Source organism: Leopardus geoffroyi, chromosome D4, assembly GCF_018350155.1.
Source record: "Leopardus geoffroyi isolate Oge1 chromosome D4, O.geoffroyi_Oge1_pat1.0, whole genome shotgun sequence".
In the NCBI taxonomy this organism is placed as follows: Eukaryota; Metazoa; Chordata; class Mammalia; order Carnivora; family Felidae; genus Leopardus; species Leopardus geoffroyi.
In genome coordinates this window covers 3978702-4003139 of record NC_059342.1, presented here as the reverse complement: position 1 = coordinate 4003139, position 24438 = coordinate 3978702, and the positions used below count along the sequence as shown (strand labels likewise).

General features: G+C 55.8%; 1 protein-coding gene across 3 annotated transcripts in view; it reads right to left on the bottom strand.

Annotated features, from left to right (window-relative positions):
- SYK (spleen associated tyrosine kinase) overlaps positions 1-24438 on the bottom strand; it is an 86753-nt gene that overhangs the window by 30784 nt on the left and 31531 nt on the right. For 2 of the 3 annotated variants that reach the window (XM_045470303.1, XM_045470302.1), the window contains exons 2-6: positions 20126-20588; positions 17900-18060; positions 5578-5716; positions 1522-1603; positions 1122-1171 (exon numbers count right to left, since the gene is read on the bottom strand). In XM_045470303.1, coding sequence (XP_045326259.1) covers positions 1122-1171; positions 1522-1603; positions 5578-5716; positions 17900-18060; positions 20126-20542 — 849 coding nt within the window. In that variant the 5' untranslated portion in view covers positions 20543-20588. Of the gene's footprint in view, positions 1-1121; positions 1172-1521; positions 1604-5577; positions 5717-17899; positions 18061-20125; positions 20589-24438 lie in introns of those variants that run through there. The other variant, XM_045470304.1, reaches the window with a different exon arrangement.

Sequence of the window (24438 nt, the reverse complement as noted above, 5' to 3'; positions counted from 1 at the left end):
GATGCGTAGCTACATACAGGCTTGATGTTCTTTTATGAGCTCTCAGCCCTGAGCCCTCACCCATCTCAGAGGAAGAGAAATCTGTTTCATGGAACACACATGTTCCAGTAGACTCTCCAGGCCCAGGAGCCGCGTAAAGCGTAAAATAAAATGATCACTCCACAGAGGTGCTATAGTTTAGACGCTGGGGCCAAAGTTCACTGGTACTTTAGCAAATTCCTAATCGCCCCCATCCAGTGGCGGCTACTGGCCCCAGAGAGCCTCGCTGCTTCAACACAGACACAGCCTCTGAGCCGTCAACGGGTCTTACCCGGGGCAGAACGTTTATTCTCTGTGGATTTTGTTTTTTAAGGGTTAACAGGCAAATCGGGAGACGTGGAGCACACAACTCAGGATGGGGGAGTTTTATACTTTAAAGGACACCGAAGGTGCACACCGAGGTCCCCCAAAAGGAGCAGGACCCAATCCTGTCTTGAGTATAAACCTGTGTGTCAGCTTGGAACAGTCGGGAGGTAGGAGACTGGCAGGAAGCCCACGTGGAGACATGGGGACAGGTGACATTCTCACCTCCTACTGACATGGAGGGAGAGGCCAGTACCTGCCTTCTCTAGGGGCTTCTCCTCGTCTGATGCAGCTGAGCATCCCAGCCCCTCCCCAAACCTCCTCCGCTAAGCGACTGCCAGACCAGCTCTCCTGAAAGGTCGAGTCTTCTGAGAACGATGATTTAACCAAGAGAGCTGGCGGGGGGGGCGGGCTCAGTGAGACATCTTGCACCCCAGACTCACTACAGCGACCATGCACACGATCTCATGGGTCGTGCACACGGCTCCACACAGATGGCTCGGGGCTGGGCCAGAGCGGGGGGCTACCACTCCCGAATCCACCAGGGGGCGTACTTCTGATTTAACACTGGGTGTCCCAGCCTAACCTACAAATAGCTTCCGCCGGCCTGGAACTAAAAGTAGGCTGATTCTAGCTGACAACCCCCCCCCCCGCCCCCCCCCCACCCCGGTCGCAGTTTACCAAGGTGACAAAAGCAACAGTCACCTCTACCCTTGAGTGCTAAACCTTGCACTAACATATGGCCTCTTCACCCAAGGGGCAGTTCTGGTAACACTTACTGCAGGATGTGGACCTGGGAGGGGCGCCCGGGCTCCGAAGTTGATATTTCCTGGGTGGAAAGAGCACGGTCGGTTAGGGCTAAGTTCCGGGAAACCCGCAACACGCCTCCCTGCCCCCCACAGATCACTCAGCCTGACTGTCCAACTGTCCTGCCTGGGGCGCCATTTTTTTTCATTGTCTTCTCTTCACTCGCCTTTCTTACCCACGCAGTTAGAATCAGTCCGTTTTCTAAGGTTAAAATTATTGGCTACATTTTGATTAATGGGACTGATCCGACATTTTTTATTGATCTGTAAAAGTAAGTCCTCATCCCACCTGAACCTGGGACAGGCCAAAAGGAACACGAGACTGATTGTTGTCAACATCTGAGACACGGAGGTTCCAACATCAGGGACTCACCTGTCTGCCCGCCAATTTTCTGACAGGGAACTGTAAGAACTCTTAACAGCCCATCTGCTTTATAAGAATAATGCTCCACTAGCTGAAAAAGAAGAAAGTAAGAGCCATGCATAACGGAGGCAGGAAATGGAGAAATCCCACCTGGGGCAGCCGACTCCCCTTTCAGACCTTAAATGTGGCTCGAGGACAATAAAACGTGCTTCCTTGGGAGCTCATCCTGCTCCCTTCCCATGGCCCCTCCCCCCGGCCTCAGATTCTGGACTGAGGTCCACATGCCACCTCCCATCTGGACTTGACCTCACTCTCCCCACACCCTTGCATCCACCCATCCACCCACCCATCCATCCATCCACTCATCCATCCATCCATCTACCCACCCACCCAGCCAGCCAGCCACTCATCCGTCCATCCATCCATCCATCCATCCATCAGCCCACCCACCCACCCACCCACCCATTCATCCATCCATCCATCCATCCATCCACCCACCCACTCATCCACCCATCCACCCATCCACCCACCCATCCAGCCAGCCAGCCACTCATCCATCCATCCATCCATCTACCCATCCAGCCACTCATCCATCCACCCATCCAGCCACTCATCCATCCACCCATCCACCCACCCGCCCAGCCAGCCAGCCACTCATCCATCCATCCATCCATCCATTCATCCATCCATCCATCCATCCACCTATCCACCCATCCATCCATCTACCCATCCAGCCAGCCAGCCACTCATCCATCCATCCATCCATCCATCCATCCACCCACCCATCCACCCACCCATCCATCCATCCACTCATCCATCCATCCATCTACCCACCCATGCAGCCAGCCAGCCACTCATCCATCCATCCATCCATCCATCCATCCATCCACCTATCCAGCCACTCATCCATCCACTCATCCACCCACCCGCCCAGCCAGCCAGCCACTCATCCATCCATCCATCCATTCATCCATCCATCCATCCACCCATCCACCCATCCATCCATCCACCCATCCAGCCAGCCAGCCACTCATCCATCCATCCATCCATCCATCCATCCATCCACCCACCCATCCACCCACCCATCCATCCATCCACTCATCCATCCATCCATCTACCCACCCATGCAGCCAGCCAGCCACTCATCCATCCATCCATCCACCCATCCAGCCACTCATCCATCCACCCATCCACCCACCCACCCACCCAGCCAGCCACTCATCCATCCATCCATCCATCCATCCACCCATCCATCCATCCACTCATCCATCCACTCATCCACCCACCCACCCATCCATCCACCCACTCATCCACCCACCCATCCATCCACTCACCCATCCACCCATCTACCCACCCATCCATCCATTCATTCACCCATCCATCCAACCATCCATTCCATCAGCCCTCCCTCCCTTCCTTTTTCAATAGCAAGCTCCATTTATTTGTTTATTTCTCCTACATCCGTATGATGTTATAAAAACAAACTCAGCATGCTAACATTTCTTCCTTTATTCAGTCATTCATGCTAAGCCCCAAGGCAGGACCAAAGGCAAACTAAGATGAATGAGGCATATTTCCTATTCCTGAAGTGCTTCCTCTCTTGATGGAGAGACAGGTAAAGGAATCACAATATACTATTAGTCATTGGTTAATGCTGCACAAGGGCTGTGGGCAAAGGCTTTGGAGGTACCAAGTCATTCAGCCCAAAAGTTTCAGGGAGAAGATGTCAGAGCTGGGTCATGAGGACAGGGTCTTCTAGAGAATGACCTTATGTTGACAGAATGTGGCCATCCTTGGCTAACAGCTCCCAGAAAACCATGACTCATGATGTCCAATTGGCCCATTAAAAAATTAATTAATGGCAAATAGATTTATTTGTATCTCATCAAAATTACACAATAAGAAGACAGCTTTGGTATTTCATATTTTCTTCTCACAAACAGACATCTCTTCAGACAACCCAGAATCTTCATATCTGGTATCTGTTCCTTCTCTGTTTATTGGTACCTTTTCCAGTTAAGGACCCTGCTCTTCAATCTCCTCTCAAAACTTACCTGCTTGGGTGAATGTTTGTATCTGTAATTTTTTTTAAGTAGGCTCCATGCCCAAGGTGGGGCCTGAACTCACGACTACGAGATCAAGAGTGGTATGCTCTACCGGAGGAGCCAGTCAGGCGCCCCTGAATGAATATATTTTACCCTTCCAGGAAGCACTCTCTTTTTACGTCGTCTTTTATTGTGGTAAGATCTACCTCTAAGCAGGCGTTTCAACGAGACCAGCCCTAACACGCTTCTGAAATAGACACAGAGGCTCTGTCCGCTCCATTGAATGTAACAGCGTGTCCTCAGGCTGACAGTATCGAGGTCCCTCCAGCAGTGAGGTGCCTGTCCATCTTTCCAGTGTCATTCAAATATCTTGTGTTTTCTGACACTGCACCGACAAGGGTGCCTGGATGGTGGGCTTGCACATGAGCATTTCCCTCCTGGGCAGGGGTCAGCAAACTTCCTCTACAAGGGGCTGGACAGAGATAGTTTAGGCTTTTTTCAGGCCACTTTCCCTGTCACACAGTCCTTTCTTAAAAGAAATCACAAAAGCACTTTGAAGTATAAAAACCACTTCTTCCATAACTATACAAAAACAGGCCAAGCGCCAGATTAGGTCCTGGTTTGTTGACTCCGTCCCCAAAGTAAGCCAGTCCAGCCAAGTGTAGCAATTCCCAACTCCCAGGGAAACAGCTCGGGGCTCCTGGGGGGGGGGGTCCATGAACAGCGGCCCCTCACGTGGCTCTCAAGAAAAAAAAAAACACTGAAATCACACCTGTCAAAATGGAAGGCTGGGATGAGCCAGTGTGCTGACCTTGGCACTGTGCGTGAACTCACACAAAGGAAATGGTCATCCCGGAGAAGTCCAACGGCTCTGTGGCCGTGTCCTGGTCATGACACCGGGGCCCCCGAGCAGTCGTGCTGGAGGACAGACCCGGGGCCCTTATGTGCACACCATCCACAATTCTTGTAGGAGGTGAGAAACGCTGGTGGGAATTAATACCCACCAGCAACGTCCCCTGCTCATCTCTGAGCTGCATTGGGCACTCGTATCTGGTAGGCTGAACGCTCTCTCAAACTGGTGCTGGTGAGTTAAAGCAGAGCCCGTGGTCACTAACGAGCCACACGGCAGACGATGTCAGTGTTACGACCGACGTGAATAAATACCCAAACACCCGGCATTCAGAAAAGAGGTACTTCTTTTCCAGCCACAGCATTAGGAACCAGAATACATCAGGTGGTGGTTACTGTGCTTTCAAGGAATGAGAATCCTTTCTGCCGGTTTTCAAACAGATGGATTTTGAGTGGAGCCCTTTCCTGCTATCGGCACCGGTGAGGTTTGGGGTGTGGGCGCGTGGACACAACCCTCATTGCGTTCCTCACCCACGAAAGCTCCGTGTGGTGGCCACTCGGGCCAGCAGAGTCCCTGGGGTTTCTCTGCTGCTGGACCCAAGAGATTACAGGTGCCTGGATGAAGTGATGTGTGCAGCACGGCCACGGCCATGGCCGTGGCCACGTGTCGCTGTGATGGAAATGAAAACAAGCAGTGTGTTCCCACCTCCGCCCGCTGGAAAGTGTGATGGCATCGATTCCCTGCTCCTCGGTCCCTGTGTGTCTCCCGAATTATGAGCCATATTGGGGTTTACCAGAGGTTGGGTGAAAAAGAATCCCTTTTCAGACCAGAGCTGAAAAATCCTGAATCACCCAGGGAGCGCTGCCCTTTCTGAGTCTCCTTCGTTTCCAGAGCTTCCTTCTGCAGCGAGCAAGCACCCGATGCTCTGTATAGAGCGAGAAGTGCTCCCAGTCCCCAAGGCATGGCCTCCCGTTCACCTCTGAGCACAGCTCTCCGGGGCTGCTGGCGGGGGCGGGGGGGCCCTCCATGGTATACCCGGAACTTCTGGATTCCGGAGCCTCGTGCACCTGACATCCCCACCCCTGGCCCGGGCTTCCGGGCACCTGAGGGTTGAAAGGAGCCCCTACCGGGACCCAGGTGGGCTTTCTCCCTCGTGAGCACGGCCCGTACCTGCCAGAGTGTGTCGAACTTCTTCCCGTCGGGGATGGAGAGCTTCCCCGTTTTGTCCTTGTCGATGCGGTAGTGCAATACCTTCCCCTCGTGCAGCAGGCACAGGGCGTAAGACCCGTTGTCGTTCCTGTCCCGGATCCTGCAAGACAGGAGGCGGCATGTCAAACCCACACCTGCCCCATGTGCAGTGCCCGACCTGGGCTCCGGGGCTTGGCCACCCCCCGTGCATAGAGAGGCCCGGCCGGACCCTTGGGTGGGCAGCAGGGGGCGCCCGGGTTCTGTGGGCGAGTCTCCGTCCACCTGGGGGAGCCGCCCAGGCAGGCCACCAGCACAGGGCACCCACGGCACAGGGAGAGTCTCTGCGCTGGCCTCTCTTCCCCGAGGTCTGCGTCTGGGGCACAGTCCCAGAAGCCGCAGCACCGCTGGGAGCACCCACGGGAGCACCCACGGGAGCAGCGTGGACGTGCCTGGGAAGCATCTCACGTCAGAAACTTCCCGACCACAGATGGAGGGGGCGAGGGCCCCCTCTTCCCAGGGCCTTTGGGGCCCTGGCATTTTCCACAATGAGGAAACTAAGCCCCCAAAACGTTTCACAGCGTGCCCCAGGGCACCGTCTTTTGGGAAGAGCTCGAGTGATTGTGCCACGCTGCGTGGGATTTCCGTGCTTTGGGAAAATTTCGGACACCTCCTTCCGGTTGCAAGAGGTCACGCCCCCGAGACGGGCGTCGGAAACACGTGTGGTTGCCCTCTCCCGCCTGTGGACTCAGCCCCAAAGGTAAGTGGACACAGACGGCCGAGCTGCGTTTGGACGTTTGCTCTAAGAATACGTTTCTCGGGGCGCCTGGGTGGCGCAGTCGGTTAAGCGTCCGACTTCAGCCAGGTCACGATCTCTCGGTCCGTGAGTTCGAGCCCCGCGTCAGGCTCTGGGCTGACGGCTCAGAGCCTGGAGCCTGTTTCCGATTCTGTGTCTCCCTCTCTCTCTGCCCCTCCCCCGTTCATGCTCTGTCTCTCTCTGTCCCAAAAATAAATAAACGTTGAAAAAAAAAAATTTTTTAAGAATACGTTTCTCACCGAGTCACAGTTGGTTGTGCATGTTGGCCGGGCGGCCTCCACACCCCGCTGCTCTGGGCAGCTGGTGTGGGTTCAGGGACACACCCAGACCCCCCTTCTGAAACCTTCTGCACCTTCAGAACAGCTCCTTCCTCCCAACCCAGCCACGCCACCAGCACCCCAGGCGTGAACCTGTCTTCACAGCCCCGCGGCCAGCTAAGGCCCGTTCGTCATTGTTAAAACAAAAAAACAACCACACAGAAGGGGTAAGACCTATTTTCATACGGGAGGAGAACGGAGTCTTGTTTATAAGCAGCTATTTTATAATGTGGAATGCGGGACTGCTCATATTTTACTCCATAAGCACCCGCGGCCAACAAAAAGGGTGGTTTGGAGGGGTGAAGAACTCGGTGAAATGAACCCTGAGCGTGAGACATTGACACATGCGCAGACCAAAGGGGACCGCGGGAGGACAATGTCCGTGGGCTGTTCCAAAACAGCACTCTCCTTGACTTACAGCCTTTTAGATCTTTGACCTCAGGGTCCTGGAAGCAAGAAAAGGGATCCAAACCCTGGTTTTCTGAATTCGTGCCTAAATTCCAGCACTCCATCTTGCCCGATGCCCGGATTGAAATTTTCTTGTTAAAATTGAGACGGGGGATGGCAGATTGCCCGGGGGGGGGGGGGGTGGTGGGACCAGAATAATCCGGGAAACGCAGAGTAAGACCACGGTGGAAACACCCCTGGGCACCCTTCAGACTGGCCAAAATGAGAAAGGCTGATAATACCAAGTGCTGCCTAAGAACAGGGTAGCAGGTGCCCTCCATGCTGCTGGGTGGAGTATGATTCTGAGCATCTACTTTTGGGAGACAGCTTGGAAGTCTCTATGGATCTCAAACCTGTTCAGTCCTTGGGAAGCAGAAATCCACACTCCTAGGTAAAAAAAACTGATGCCCCCTGTGCCCAGAAAGTATGCGGGTGTGTTTACAGCAGCTTTATCTGTGATTGTCCCAAACCGTAAACAACCTAAATACAGGTCCACTGACTGCAGACAGAATGAGCACGTAAAGTCTGGGGTATTCGCGCGACGCAACATCGCAGAACAATCCGACGGCCGAATGGCAATGACACAGACCACAGGGGACTCCCAGGAGCATAAAACACACGCCACGATTCTATGTGCACGGGTTCCCAAACAGGCAAGAGCAAATGGTTCGTTTAGAGGTGCACACCTAGATCCTAGGTGATAAAACCGAAGATGAAGAAAAAAAATTGAGGGTACGTCGGACACCAGAATCCAGGAAGTGGTGTCCTCGAGCTGTGAGCGGGGCGGGCCCCCCGCCACATTGGTTTTCCTTCTCTCCCCTGGCGGTGTTTGCTTTGTGAGTATTCACGGATCTGCACCTAAACACGGCGATGCACTCATTCGTGTGTTTTCTGTTTCGTGAGAAAAACAGTATAAAGAGAGATCTGGCGCAAGGAGGAGATACGGCGGGTCTTGCTTTTGGACAAGGGATTTCTGCAAAAGCACACACCTCCTTCAGCCCCCTCCCACCCCCTATCGGCACCCCCCCCCCCACCTCCAGCCCCAGGACACAGGTCCTGAAGCAGAGTCCCTCTGTCCCGGAGCTCCAGCCAGGCAGCCTGTGGCCAGCTCACGGGGATCCCGGCAGCGACAGCCAGCCGGGCAGCAGACAAGCTGCTTGACAGGCCCCCCCATGGCAGCTGGCAGGAAACGAGGGCAGAGAAGGAAACCCACAGGCCCAACTTCTGTAGGTGGCGAGGACCAGAGGCCCGGTGACGCTAACGGCCGGCAGCTGTGAGGTATCTGCTGGCTTCAGGCAGATCCTGGGCTGGGCTATTTTTAATCTAACACACACGGAAAACTGGTTGGGAAGCCGAAGCGGCCCCTCCTGCTCCCCCAGAAAGCTCGCTCTGCCCCAGCACCCCCACCAGGTTTGTGGCACTGACCCCTCCCCCGCAAAGAGGGGGAGCAAAGGCTCAGCTCCCAGCTCCTCTCCTGCGCTAGGGGCCAGCCAGCCTCAGGCACGTTCGCGGAAGCCCCAGAATGTCTCTTCCCCTGTGGGTCTCTTGGAAGAAGCAAGCCGACAACACATTCGTGTTTTGCTATCACGGTGCTGTGAACTGCAGCCGGGCCGCAAAGCTGTCGCACGGCGGCGACTCTCCTTGGTCGGAGGGCAGCAGAGGGCAGGAGAGCCCCCCGCCTCCCAGGCTGTGTGCCTCAGGCTCTGGGCTGGGCTGGCCTTGCCCCTCCCAGATGCCGAAGCCCTTGGTCCAGGAGGGGTGGTGGTAGGGGGGGGGGTGGAGGCCTGGAGCAGTTGCCCCCTTGTCCACCCTCTGACGCCTCCTAGATTGGAGAGGATGTGTGCTGGCAATGCCCAGGCAGTGGCAGGGAGGGGAGGACCACCCCCCTCTCTGCCACCCAGGTCCTGACACGTTGTGCCATGTCTGCGGCAGACAGAACAGGACAGGAGGGCACAGCCTCCTGCGTGGCCACAGAGCCACAGAGCGTGGCTGGCTGGAGGGGAGGAGGGCCGGGGTGGCCGTGTGTACCCGACGATGGCCGTGGCTGGGGCGGGCTGTCCGGACGGATGGGGAGGGCTCGCCCCTCCCATCCAGGGTAGTGATGTGCTGGGCGGGACCTCGGGCCAACCGTCCACGGAAGAGGAGAGCTGGAGGGCTGGCGCCCTCCCGGTCCGCAAGAGACGCATGGAAATGCACCTTCCGGGCACCGTCGCCTTGCATCATAGCAAAAGGAGGCACATGTACGCTCCCTGCAAAGCAGGACCGGCACGGAACGCGGGTCCGCATCTGACGCCTCCGTCTCTCCCCCGGCCCGTGGAACCGGGTCATGCCCCTCCTCTCAGCTTCACGGGCGCCTTGGTCGGATCAACGGGCTGCTACTGCCATCAGCCCACAGCCCCTTGAACGTTTACTTTAGACAGGCCGTGCCGCGACGCTGACCTGGACCCACAGAGCCACACGTGTCAAACAACGTGGTGTCCCTTGACCGCTGATGGGGACACCGGACGGTCACTGCAGCACGTGGGGCTGGGGGCCAGCCACACCCGATCTCACTCATCAGCGGACAAGGGCGAGGGCTTTCCTAAACCCACACCCTGCTTTTCAAACTTAAGTATATAACAAGAAGGGAGTTGCAGCTTGAGCTGGGGAAAGGGGGCAGTACGAAGAGCGACTACAAAAATGTGGGTTTGGTGTAAGGGCAAATACGAGTATGGCCCTGCCACGGACAGGGCAGCGGGGCCGCCGGACCCGAAGAAGAGATCCTCCCAGGTTCTGGGAGACAGCAGTCTCGACACAGGAGGCTCAGGATTCCCAAAGGTGCACGGCGATCAAACTGAGCTCGAAAAGATCACGAAGACATAAGGAAACATGAATTAGGAGATCGAGGGCAGGGAGGGAAGGAGAGCAGAGGACGCAGAGGTTTGAACCCTTAAGGACTTTCATATTGGAGTCACCGATCACTGGAAGGTTGAGCTCCCTGTGTACGAAGTGTTCAAGGAAACAAGAGGGGCAATCGTGGGGCGCCCGGGGGGCTCGGTCCGTTGCGCGTCCCATTCTTGATTTCAGCTCAGGTAGTGATCTCAGGGTTGTGAGACTGAGTCCCGCATCAGGCTCGGCACTGATGGAGCCTGCTTGAGATTCTCTCTCTCTCTCTCTTCTCTCTCTCTCTCTCTCTCTCTCTCTCTCCCTCTTGCCCCTCCCCACTCTCGCTCTCCTTCTCTCTCTCCCTCTCTCTCTAAAAATAAGGAATCAAAAAGACGGAATTGCAAATATGACCAAGCAATAAAATACTCTACACATGCCCAGGAATGTTAGAGAAACCACCACCGCAACAAAGAGAACTGCTAGAAATTAAAAAAAAAAAAAAAAAAAAAAACGTCATTGGTGGGGGGATAAATAAACAGTGGTTCAGTTTAAAAGCAGATTAGGCACATGAAGTGCCACTTAGTGAACTGGAAGGACGGACACAAAGACATTACACGGGCCAACACATGGAGAAAAGACGACAGAACGTGAGAAACGATACACAGGATGAATTCAGAAAGTCTACGAGATGTTTAACAGGAGCCTCTGAAGGAATGAATGGTAAGAAAGAAAGAGAGTAGCAGTTGAGGAAAAACTGGCTGAATATTTTCCAGAACGGATGGAAGAAGAGACTCCATGGTTGTAGGGAGCAGACACATGGCGACCACTGGCTTAACTCTGTGCACGGTACCTTGTTCGTCTCCGTAACAACTCAGACAAAACATCGGTTTCCTTCCCCGTTGTGTCATTGAGCAATCTGAGGCCAGAGAGGCAAATTAAATCACATTTGTTCCTTGTTCACAGGGAATACAAGCGTGCACCCTTATAAGCCATCTCAGTGTCTCTGGCGAACGTGCCATATTGTGACTGTATATTTCTTGAATGGCAATGAGTTGTAATTGCATCGAAAAGCATCACTAATGGGGCATCCGGGGGGCTCAGTCGGTTAAACGTCCAGCTTTGGCTCAGGTCATGATCTCGCGGTTCATGGGTTCGAGCTGACAGCTCGGAGCCTGGATCGTGCTTGGGATTCTGTGTCTCCCTCCCTTCCTGCCCCTCCCCTCCTCGTGCTCTGTCTCTGTCTCTCTCTCTCTCTCTCTCAAAAATAAATAAACATTAAAAAAATGTAAAAAAACAATAAACGCATCACTGATTCCTATTTCCAAAGCGAGGCCTCCACCTCGCTGGGAGACGGCACAGCACTGGTCAAGGTATCATCTAATATTCAAGGGCGACAGGCCCGCCATCTGGTATCCCCAAGCTTGGGTCCGTACTAGACAAAGGCCACTCAGCTCTGAGCTGCACACCCGATTCTGGCCGGACGCAAGTCTCTTCTTCAGACGGCCACCGTCACTGAACCTCCTCGTCCCCAGTTGTGCACAGAATGCGGTGGGCCTTCGCTGGACCCTCTATGCACGTTGCTGACTGCTTTCTCTGCAGGGACTCCCACAGAGCCGTGAACGTGAGAGGCACGAGCGGGGGTGCGTGTGTGCCTAAGGGAGGGACAAGCAGGATGGGAAGGGTGTGATGGGAGGATATCGGGGGGGGGGGAGGGAAGGGAGAAAATAACGGAAGCATCACACTCTACCTGGAAATAGCTGGTAACATGAGGATGATTCTGAGGGAACTGTGTGTTTCTCCTTGGAGGGGACAGCGGAGGACTGCCAGGGGCCACCTGAATTTCAGATGCGAGGCACTTAGGGGGATCAGTGGTTCTGAGGGGGCTGGAAAGGGCAAGCCGCACCTCTACTCTGCACCTGCTCAGAGGCCCCCCTTTGGATCAGGAGGGGCTCCTTGTCTGTCTGACTGGCTGTCACTCCAGGCTCTGCTCTGGGCCAGGCCACGGCCAGGCCACAGTGTTGAGACTCTGCACTTTTTTCCCTTTCTGCCCTAAGTCCCTTGTCCTCACTGTTCAGGGCACTTTTCAGTGTCCCTTTCCCCAGGAAGACGGGGCTCGCTGAGACCCTGCTGTGAGCACTGCACCCGTGACGATGGGGGCGGGCCATCCCTGCACTAACGGCGTTCAGAACAGGTGCGACTGAGGCGCAATGGACAGGTGCACAGAAATAAAATAAAGAACATACTGGGTGTCAGCAGCGCCATTCGGTTACACGGGGCGACCGTGACCGATGGAGCCCCGCACCCTTTGCGGCATGCCCGTCTTTCTCGGTGTGACGTCTTCGGAGGTCGTGGTGAGGGCGGGGCCGGAATCAGTCTTGTTGGTCAGTCTCCATGGCCCCTGTCACAGTGCCTGGCACGTGCCTGGAGGAATGCAGGAACATTCTGTTGCAAGGATGACGATTTCCGTAGCTTCTTTCTGAACAGCATGCTTCTAAATGCAGTGGTGATTTCCTGGCTTGCTGAGTCCCCTGACAAATCTGAAATATTACTTGTTCTTTGTAACATTAATTCAACTATTTAGGGAGCCACCATCTGTGCATTTTATTTATTTAAAGATTTTTTTCAGTGTTTATTTTTGAGACAGAGAGAGAGAGAGACAGAGTGGGAGCAGGGGAGGGGCAGAGAGAGAGGGAGACACAGAATCCGAAGCAGGTTCCAGGCTCCGAGCTGGCAGCACAGAGCCCCACAGGGGGTCAAACCCATGAACTGTGAGATCATGACCTGAGCTGAAGCCGGAGGCCCAACCGACGGAGCCACCCAGGCGCCCCTCATCTGTGTATTTTAAAGGTCGCCTTGAAGTTGCTCTCATCTCTGTAAGAACTAAAAGGACTTTAAGCCACAAATGATCAAATATTTACCCGCCTACTAAACACAAGGAAAGCGAGAATTCTACTTTTCTCCTTTTGCAGGAAATGGAACTTTTGGAATGTTTTCTTTCTAAGATACTTTACGTGATGAAATGAAGGGCGTCGCACATTACATTTGGGCCCCTGTGATGTGTACTTGGGGGACGCGTGCGGGTGTCCAGGCTCCATGCTGCCTGGACCACGAGCTGGGGCCCATCCAGCCCAAGCAGGGCCCAGCAATGTGACCGCACAGCCTCAGGGTTTTGTACGATGTATAAACGATACTTAACCATGACCAGAGAAGAGCACTCTTCCTCCATTCCAACGTCCTTTCCCAAAGTTGACAATGATCCCGAAAATGTGCGTGCCTTACTAATAATGAGTTGTAAACCCCGAGGAAGGACTGCGTTTTTTCTTTTTTCCACACGTGGGAAATAATATTACTAAACTATTGTCCACGGAGGAGGCCATCAAGCATTGCACAGTTGAAAAAATGTAGAAAATAAAAGGCACTATTGAGACGTGTCAGGCAGTTGAGTAAAAAGTTACGTTACGGTTTTCTAAGTTTTGTATGTTTACTGTATTTCCCGCTTTAAAAAGTGTAATTTATTGCAATTTTTTTCTTATTCTAAAAATAGATTTTGTGTTTTTTTTTAAACAAGGATCTCCAGGGGCGCCTGGGTGGCTCAGTTGGTTAAGCATCTGACTTCGGCTCAGGTCATGATCCCGTGGTTCGTGAGTTTGAGTCCCGCGTCGGGCTCTGCGCTGACAGCTCGGAGCCTGGAGCCTGCTTCGGATTCTGTGTCTCCCTCTGTCTCTGCCCCTCCCCGACTCATGCTCTGTCTCTCTCTGCCTCTCACCAATAAATAAACATTAAAAAAAAAACTTAAAAAAAATAAAAAGAAAAGAAGATCTTCGAACCGTATACGCTTTGGACCCCACCAATCCTGGGTCCTTCCTTTGGGGGAAGGGGGATACAAATTTTGCAAAAGAAATTTTGTTTACCTTTTCGAACAAATTCATTTTTCAGGGAGACCTGGGCTGTGACTGATTTCTCAAAACGGCAAACCTTGTCATCATGTGGGGTTTCAGAGATCCGAGGGGCTGCACCCTCGTGAATCCCTTGGGCCCTGGTGTCCCCAGAAGGCAGAGCCCTGACCCCCAACCCGCAGGGCCACGGCTGGGTGCTCACATGGCCTTGCCCTTGTGTGTGCATGCACAGAGAACTCCAGTCTCCTTTTCCTAAAAGGGTACCAATCCCATCATGGTCCACCCTCGAGACCCGCGTGGTCCCGGGTAGGCTGTGTGGACAGGACACAGGACAGGGGAAAGGCTGACATTTCCCGTGGACGCGCCCTGGAGCCATGCCTTGCACGGAGAGCGCGGGGTTAGGACACAGCTGCTGGTGGTGGGGTCCCTGGACTCTCAGCCCAGAGCCATCAGGACCCTGGAGCCTCGCTCTCAACTCCCACTCGCCTGACCACCTGGGGTAGGCTCCCTCGTGCCTCAGTCCCCCTTTGAAAACCAAGGACTTACACTCATGGCAGTGAGGTCCCTTCTGGCTCAAGTATTCCGCCCCCACAAATGGACTTCCCACTGTCATTCGTGAGGAGAGAAAACTGGATCTGAGTTGGCCAGTGTCCCCCAGATACGGCCTCTCTTGGTGGTTAGCAGTTCCCGGGATTTGACTTCTGCATCTTAAACCGTCACGGCAAAGATTCACGACCTCACGTAGGCCTTTTCGAAACACTTCTGCCTCTTCCTCCGTGTTTTCTAGGGGTGGCACAGGGCATGTGTTTTCCCAGGAGAGGGGTCTGGCCACGTTGAACCGTCACGTAAATCGGAGGTTCTAGAATGAACTCTCTCACTTCCCCATTTGACTCTCCACGTTATTACTTAAGCGGAAACTGCAAGCATTCGGGATTTCCCACAGGTGCCCCTTGGCCCCTGCTGCCTGTGGCCGTTCAAGACCCAAAATCAGCTTGTATGCGCAGTCCCCAAGTCGCGATGGTTCCGCTTGTGAGTTTTCAGCTTTACGATGGACACAGAGTGACAGTAATCCGGTAGAAACCATACTTCAGAGTTTGAAGGTGCATCTCTTCCCGGGCCGGGGATGTGAGGCAGGGTTCTCTCTGTGATGCTGGGGAGGGCGCCACGGCCCCCAGGCATCCACGCCGTCAAGATGGCGAACGACGCGTTCAGCACTGACAACGTTGATAGGTTCTGTGTGTCCCCTTCGGCCCAGTGCTCCAGAGACCACACCAGACTGTCAACATTTGACTATCAGATCGGCTTCGGTCGATGACTTAGCCCAATGGTATGAGTGCACCCACGGCGGGCGAGGCCCAGCTATGGTGTCTGTTCAGTAGCATAGGTATATTAAATGCATTTTCGACTTACTGTATTTTCCACCTACGAAGGGTTTATCGGGACATAACCCCATCATAAGTAGAGGAGATCTGTATTTATTACCCTCCTACCAAGCGCTAGGCATTACACACAGCACGCTGACATGCGCCAACTTATCTTAAATCAAGTTCACGATGCCCATTATTAAGAGCCACAAACATTACGTTCTGTTTCTGGATCTGAGAGCCTCTTAGACTCTTGTCAATTCTGTCAGGTGCTGCCGGGAGGTCCCAGGGAGGGCAGGCTGGCCTTGGGGTCAAGGACGGGGTCATGAAGGAAACAAGCGCCCTGAGCGAGGCCGTGCGGAGGCGGTGGGGCTGTGGGAAGCACCCGGCAGGCCGCTGACTGGAGCCAGACCGTGTCCTAGAAGGGCTGGGAACAGACCCGTGTAGGACAGCAGCAATGCAGAGCCAGACGGCCAGCCCCGCGGGGGGCAAGTCCGGCAGCAAGACGAGGCCGGACAAGGAACCGTAAACATCGGGGGAACAGAAGGGTGACGGGCGCGGCAGTGTCCATCCTGAAATCCCGCCTTCCGCCTCACGGAAACACGTGCCATGGTCCCCAGCGGACACAGAGGAACCGTGCTCACGAGAAGGGCATGTGTGCACAGAACAGACACAGAGCCCCGGGCCTGACCAGGGTGCACAGAGCCCAGCACAGAGCCACGGGGCAGGGCCACGCACCAGCACCCACGTCCCTGTGTCCAACAAGCACCCACAGGGTTCCTGCGTTCAGGCCCCAGAACGCAAAGGCCCTGACGTCTGGAGAGTAACGAACACCGCACTTGGGTTCAAGCACACACGAACCACACAGTGTGGCCTCTGAGTGTCCGCACTCTTGTATCTCTGCATGGTCTCTTCTCTACGCCCAGCCAGACGGGTCCCACCGAACCTGAGCTGAACCCGCCCTGACACCCTCCTGAAGGCGGACAGCGCCCCCCTTCTAGTGCCCGCCAGTCCTCCCAGGCCCGGCCCTGCGGCACACGTCCACCCGCCCAGGGCACCCACACGCGTGCTCTGTCCCTTTCCTTCTGCACGGCCACCTGTTCCACGGCTCCTGTTCTATGGTTCGGAGCCTGTTTCTCCCACTGAGATGTGTGGCTCAGGAGGCAGACGGTGGGGTGCTCACACCTCCGTCTCTAACGTGCCGAGTGGCGTCGGCATTCAGTGCCTCCACAGCTACGGACTCTAGTGAATGCTGGTTCGCGGGAGGTAAGTCAACTGAAATGACTGGAAAGCAGCAGGAAAGACATTCTATAGGAAAACCTGGACGAGGCAGGAGAAGACCCCTGGGGAAGGGACCGGCAGCTGGCTGGGCCCTCGGCTGTCCCAGGGCGGGGCCCCTCGTCTGAGCGGGGAGCAGGCCGCCGTCTCTGACCACAGCTGTTTTCCAGCGAGCCTGGGATCAGGTGTTGTACCCGCGAGGAGAGAGGCCTCGCTCACTCTTTGGATTACATCACTCGGGGCTGACTTCATGCAGGCCCATGACATTTGTGCTGGAAATGATTCCGAAGAAGACGGTGAAAGTCCAAACCTCAGGGGGAAATAGGCTGACAGGGGCCACCCGAGGAACAAACATCTCCCACACATGATTTCTGCTGGAGGCTGCTACGGAGGCTGCTAAATCAGCATTCCAGCACCCGCTGCGTGCCGACCTGGGCTACCCCGCTCTTGTTTTCAGAATCACTTTCCAAAGAAGAGTTTTGCGTTTAAGATCGTTTTTCAAGTAAGAGCTATTATGGTAAAATCTGAATAAAGAATTCTTAATAGATGTACACTCAGCAAAAACACCCCTAGTTCTAGGAACAGTTAAAAGTCAGCTGGGTGTGAGTGAGTGCACGTGCCTGACCACGGGGCCAAAGTGCCATCTGTAAGGGTCCAAGGTGAGACCGAATGACTGTCCCCTGAGGCACCCGCTTAGCACCTGAGCAGTGACAAACAGGTGGGCACGTCCCCGGCCACAGCTCCTCTGGGAATAAGGCCGACACCTGCCCAAGACAGCGCGGTGCTGTCCTTGACCCCTGACCCCGCCCCAAGGTGGCCTGCGTCTCCAGGATCCCGAGTATTGAGGCCCATCGGTCGCTAAGGTTAACAAGGAAACCGTTCAAACTCCCGACAAATTCTCTTCGATCATCTGCCTTAGTGGCGCCATGTAGTTCCAAGGAAAGAGAGAAGTTAAGTCTGAGACCTTGGGGCACTGAGTGAACAAACACGGTGTTTTTATTTCAGATGGATGCCCACGATCATCACGTGCCCTATCCTGGCACCTAAAGCAAGCTCTGTAGCTGATACCATTTCTCTAACTCACGTACCCCTGGGCCCGAGAAGAGTGTTCACTTTGGGCTCGGACTGGGTGACAAATGCTGGGTTACGAGCAGCCTCTCTGTCTGGGAACGTCTTCACGGCGGGCCACGTGGGTGGTGCCCTGTGACGGTGTGTGAGGCCTCCCCGGAGCCACGTGGGCTCCAGGAAGGGGGAAGCCAAGTTACCCCAACAGTCCAAGCGGGCCCGTCGGTAGGAGGTGACAGGGAAGAAGACCGTACTTACAAAAATTTTCCATTTGTCTTGGATCCGATCAGGACAATCTGCTCCGATTCGACCCGTGAGATTTTGCCGTGGAACCAGGGCATTTTCTCGTGGGCCGTGGTGGCGATCAGCTTCTCCAGCTGTGGTTTCTGGCTGATAATGGCCTGCTCCAGAGCCTGGCCCTGCCGCGAGGAAAAGGGGGCAGAGAGGTACTGAGTAAAAACATGTAAGAGTGTCAGAGATCATTTCCGATCCGTCTTAAGTTCTGACGTGGTCATTCGTTCATTCACCACATAAAACCGGTAAGATCCTTCTATAGGATTTAAGGAACTTCAAGTATGTAAGTGACAGCGCAGATTTTAGAGGCTGGCCTTTTAAAGCCGGACGGGGCTTCAGAAACCGTCCGGCATCATCCGTGAGGTGCAGAGGACAGGCCTCCTGCCCTCCGTGGATCGCAGCCCAGCACTGACCCTGTGTTCTGCGTCACAGCCCCGCCCTGCCCGACACCTCAGAAGCCCTGGGATGTGAACCACAAGGGAGGCGTGGTTTTCCTGTCTCCTCTGAGCTCTCACTCTCTGTCTGTACCTGCAGGACATGTGGCCACAGGGCGTGGAGGACGGGACCATGACAACGTGGAAAACAAAAACGGGAGGGGGCCGACGGCGGGGTGGGTTCCCTTCCCCACCGTGCTCAGTGGGCGGGGGAGAGGTATTCTCTGCAGCCGTAAACGAAGACCCCAGCGTGGATTATTGGAAGTTAGAAAGAAGACCAGAAGAAGTAAAAATAAAAATATAATGAACCCAGGGGCGCCTGGGTGGCTCAGTCGGTTAAGCGTCTGCCTTGGGCTCAGGTCAGGATCTCGCAGTCCGTGAGTTCGAGCCCCGAGTGGGGCTCTGTGCTGACAGCTCGGAGCCTACAGCCTACTTCCGATTCTGTGTCTCCCTCTCTCTCTCCCTTTGCCCCTCCCCTGCTTACACTCTCTCTCTCTCTCTCTCTCTCTCAAAAATAAATAAACATTAAAAAAATAAAAAATATATATATAATGAACCCAAACTAGGGGGTGGAAGGGAGGCGGGAAGATAGGCGGGAGCTGAGATGCAAAGTGGGTCAGACTGCACAGATGGCCTGAGAAGCAGCAGCTCTGCGTGACAGGGTGCATCCCACAGCGGCGTCCCAAACACTGCCAGTCGAGGTCTGGGCGCAGGAAGAAGGCGGCCCGAAAGGGTACCAGCTGCGTGAGTCCCCTCACACGTGATATTCTGGAAAAGGCTACACTGTGGGACAGATGGCTGGTGGGGGGCTGCGAGGAGCCGGCCGGGGCGGGGGGGGTAGCAGACCCTGATTGGGATGGGACCCACACGGTGCGGGGTGTTGGTCAAAACCCTAGAAATGTACGTCTGACAAGGTTCGCGTTACTGTGCCTGAATGACCAGTCCACAGATCTGCTGCATCTGACTTCGCAAAAAAAAAAAAGTAAATCAGATGGCCTGGGGCACATCCACTCCACGCTCATGACAACGACCGCACACAGAGTACTGCTCCCTGCGTGCAAGGTGACTTCGGTGCAGGTTGTATTCAAGGGCAGAAAGCAGTCACTGCACACGACCCTCAGAAAGGCTGTGCCGCACACGTCCGTGTACACGGGACGGCACCCCCAGTGCAGGACGCGCACATCTGGGGAACGAGAGAGAAAGGGCCAAACGCACGGGGCCGAGCAGGAGACCGTCAACCAGCCCGGTGGCTCCTGACATCGGGTGCTATTGACAGTGAGGCTGGGACCCGGCGGTCCCAGCCCCTGGGGCCTTTCCGGATGACCATCTGTCGATACGTGTGAATTGAACACATGCACCCTTCCCTGCGGCCACACCAATGAGCTCAGGGTCACCCGCCTAGAGGCTGAGAAAGATGGGCAGGGGGACGTCACTGGCGGATGACGTGCCCGTCCCCAGGGCACCGGGGACGTAAATTGCGGGGCGTGGGAGCCTGTGTCAGGGGTCAAGCCCGGGCTGCTGGAGCCCCGGCTCTGCTCGTCCAGAACATTCTGCGACGGAGCCCCCGGAGCCGTAAAATCAGGAGCCCATCCGTGTGCGCAGAGCGACCCCGTCAGGTCCGCGCACACGGCTGACGCCGCGGCGACCGTCTGGAGGGGCCCCGAGGGAGCCGGTGACCGGCGACCGGCATCGCCGGCCGGCGGGCTGCCCCCCGAGGAGGGGTGCTGTCCCCCAGCGGCCGGGCGCGGGCGCTCACCTGCAGGTTCCAGGTCTGCCTCACGTACTCCCGGATGAGGCTCTCCTTCAGGTCCTCGAACGGGCCGGTCTTGGGCTGCACGCCGGGCGGCCGGTGGAAGGGCTTCTTGAGGAGGCAGACGAGGCCGTCGCACTCCTGGGAGTGGTAGTGGCACAGCTCGGCGGGGCTGCCGTGAGCCCTGCCGCCCGCGATGGCGTACGTGCCGTTGAGCTCGCGCTCGATGGTGTAGTGGTGCGCCTTCCTCCCGTGCGCCACGGACAGCGCGAAGCCGCCCAGGTAATTGCGGCTCTGGCGCAGCAGGTACAGCCCGTCGCTCATGCCCCCCTGCACCAGGTAGTCCTCCGCCTCCTCCCGGGTGATGTTGCCAAAGAAGAAGGGCAGGTGGTTGGCGTTGTCGGCCGCCACGCCCCCCGCCATGCCGGCGCCTCCCCGCTACGGGCCACGGGCGCACGCGGGGGTCCTCCTGGCAAGAGAAGGCGGGACATCGGTCAGGACGCGAGCGGCAAGGACGGTCACGGAACCACGGACCCTCTGGAGCCCGGGCCAGGCCCTCCCGACGGGGCCGAGAGCTCTTCCCTCAAGGGGCCTGGGGGTCCTCCTTCCAAACGCGCCCTCTTGGCGCCGAGCCCCAAAACACAGCACGGGACAAAGGTGACCCAATTAACTTCCTCTTCCGGTGGGGACAGAGAAGTCTAAGGACACACTACAACGGGAAGTCTCGTTGCAAGACGGCTCAGGCGCTGGCCCAACGGCCCGCAGGTGCCCGGCCCGGCACCCTCCCCAGACAGGGACAGTCATGACGGACAGGCGGTGCTGGCCAGCGTCACGTGCAACGCAGACCTGGACGCTGGGTCTACTGCGTCTCGTCTGGTAGACGGACACCATTCGGCTCGAGGAGCAGCCACATTCACACACGTAGCACCAAGGCCGCAGGCACCTCGGCTCACGGGCCTTCGGCCTGGGCAGGGGGAGAGCCAGCCGCTGCCCTGGGGCAGGAAGACAGACAACCTGTCAGGGCCCCTGGCCTCGGACGCCACGCTGTCCCCTCCCTGTCCTTCTCCAGACCACATCCAGGCACTAAAGAATCCAGGATACTAAAGAGACAGTGCGGGTTCCACATTCGACGAGGACATCCGTCACCAAGACGGCACTGAACAGACACACGCACTTCGGGAATGGAGTGGATGCTGGAGAAGAGAAGGGTCTACGCGTCGCCAATCCCCAGCTACCCAAAGCAGTGTGTATTTTAACCAAAAGGGCCCGTCACGCATGGAGAATTATCTAGGCGACCCCATCCGTACATCCAGGGAGGAAAGCACGTGCCCCTGCATGTTGCACTCAGGTGTAGACCGTCTCACACACACGATGATGGGAGACAGCTTCTCCACCATGGGTTTTCCTACACGTCGCGATAAAGCATCAGAATAACTGCCTGGGGTGCCTGGGGGGCTCAGTCGGTTGGGCAGAGCCCCTGACTCTTGGTTTCGGCCCGGGTCGTGACCTCACGGTTTGTGGGTTCAAGCCCCTCGTCAAGCTCTGTGCTGACAGCACAGAGCCTGCTTGGGGTCCTCTCTCTCACTCTCGCTGCCCCCCCCCCCACAAAATAAATAAACTTAAAAAAAAAAAAAAAGAATACATGCCTGACAGAGGGAACGATTTTCTCCAGGAGATGTTGCCCAATCTCCTGAGTGAGCCCCGCAAAAGACATCAGTTTTATTATAATTTAAGGATTAAATAGTCTTCTGGCTTCCTCATCAGCACTGGACTGTTAATGATCAGTTTTTCTTCGTCCACAGTTTGCTTTGTTACATACAGCTTATAGTTGTACGTGGTCTAAGGATGCCATGAACAAAAAACACCTCTGGGAAGATGTCTTTTGGAAGCAATTATTTCTTTTCCTATTTTTTTTTAAAGTTTATTTATTTTTGACAGAGAGAGAGAGAGAGCACAAGTTGGGGAGGGACAGAGAGAGAGGGAGACACAGAATCCGAAGCAGGTTCCAGGCTCCCAGCTGTCCGCACAGAGCCCGACGCGGGGCTCGAACTCACAAACCATGAGATCATGACCTGAGCTGGAGTCAGACGCTCAACCGACTGAGCCCCCAGGCGCCCCTCAAGCACCATACTTTAAATGTGAACCAACACTTTGTAATTTACCTAAATCCCAACAACACAACAACCATTTTCAAAATTCGTCATTTGTTGCTTTGGACATGGGTGCTGGCTCTCTGGCCTGTAGGGCCCTTGGGAGGAATCAGAACAAGACAGGACGGGGCAAGACACCTGCTGGCCCGTCCCCCAGGGGAGGGTCCTACACATTCATGTTCCAGCAAGTGGCTCCTTTCAGCTTTCAGGGGCAGAGGGGGTGGCCTGGAGGCCTGGCTATGCTCAGCGTTAGCAGTCCCCGTCCCCCGCCCCCTGGGCTGAGCAGCCTTTTTCTGGGGGTATGATTCGCCACAGGGGACACTGCCTGGGGACCTCAGGGTCGACACATTTGGCCGGTGGTGGTGGTGCGGGGTTCTGACAGCAGAGATGGCTCGTGCAAGGACAGCTTAGGGCACATTCTCGGACTATTTGCGGAACGAACAGTGTCTGTGATGCCCTGTTCCTGCGCCCCACCACCCACCCAGGGCCTTCTCCTGGTCTCCAACCTCCTCTGCACAACACAGGCTGCCTGGCTCCAGCCATCGTTCCCATGAGCTCACGGCCACACGGCTGTTCTTGGCCTTGCTTTTCGGACACCAGCTCTGGCTCACTTAGCAAACCCCAAAGGCTGTGCATCTTCACTCGGCCCTCGTCCGGGCTGCTCCCGCCGCCGAACCAGGTACTCGCGGTGACTTCCTGCCGTGCACCTTCCTCCGTGTGCCCATCGACACAGCCCCCCTCCCCACCACCCAGCACCTGCTTCCAGGCTAAACCTGCCTTTTCTTCTGACCCCAGGGAAAGTCTGTAGCTCAAACTGTGTTTAACGCCCATCAGGATAGTTTTCTCAACAGTGCCTAGAAACGCTACCTAATGGGGCGCCTGGGGGGCTCAGTCGGTTAAGCGTCCGACTTCCGCTCAGGTGACGATCTCGCGGTCCGTGGGTTCGAGCCCCGCGTCGGCCTCTGGGCTGATGGCTCAGAGCCTGGAGCCTGCTTCCGATTCTGTGTCTCCCTCTCTCTCTGCCCCTCCCCCATTCATGCTCTGTCTCTGTCTCGAAAATAAATAAACATTAAAAAAAAAAAAAACGCTACCTAATGCTTGCTAGTTCAATGTTCCCAGTTCTTTCTCTACACGTGCAAAACCACTTTATTCAAAATCTCAAAACTGAGAAACAAAGAGGGCCTTTGGGCGGCCCACACCAGACCCCCTAAGCACCCCCGACCTCGGCCTGAGCACCTGCGCAGGTACCTTCCAGGGAGGTGAGGCTTCAGGGTGGCGTGTGGCCAGCTTCTCAAAACACAACAGCATCACTTGCTCCTCTGGGGCCAATTTGTGACACGGGTTCAACGTGCATCTCATAATAGAAAAATGTTTCAGGACACGAAATCCTATTTTGTGATGCCTGGGGCAGCAGCTCCCCCTTTGCTGATTAATTCCTGCCCCCTATGGTTCATTTGCACAGGGGACAATCCCTCCCCCCCCCCCCCCCATGGCTCATCTGCACAGGTGACAATCCCTCTCCCTCCCACCCATGGCTCATCTGCACAGGGGACAATCCCTCCCCCCCCCCCCATGGCTCATCTGCATAGATGACAATCCCTCTCCCTCCCACCCATGGCTCATCTGCACAGGTGACAATCCCTCTCCCTCCCACCCATGGCTCATCTGCACAGGTGACAATCCCTCTCCCTCCCACCCATGGCTCATCTGCACAGGGGACAATCCCTCCCCCCCCCCCCACAATGGCTCATCTGAACAGGTGACAATCCCTCTCCCTCCCCCCCATGGTTCATCTGCACAGGGGACAATCCCTCCCTCCCCCCCCCCCCCATGGCTCATCTGCATAGATGACAATCCCTCTCCCTCCCACCCATGGCTCATCTGCACAGGTGACAATCCCTCTCCCTCCCACCCATGGCTCATCTGCACAGGTGACAATCCCTCTCCCTCCCACCCATGGCTCATCTGCACAGGGGACAATCCCTCCCCCCCCATGGCTCATCTGCACAGGGGACAATCCCTCCCCCCCCCCCATGGCTCATCTGCACAGGTGACAATCCCTCTCCCTCCCACCCATGGCTCATCTGCACAGGGGACAATCCCTCTCCCTCCCACCCATGGCTCATCTGCACAGGGGACAATCCCTCCCCCCCCCACAATGGCTCATCT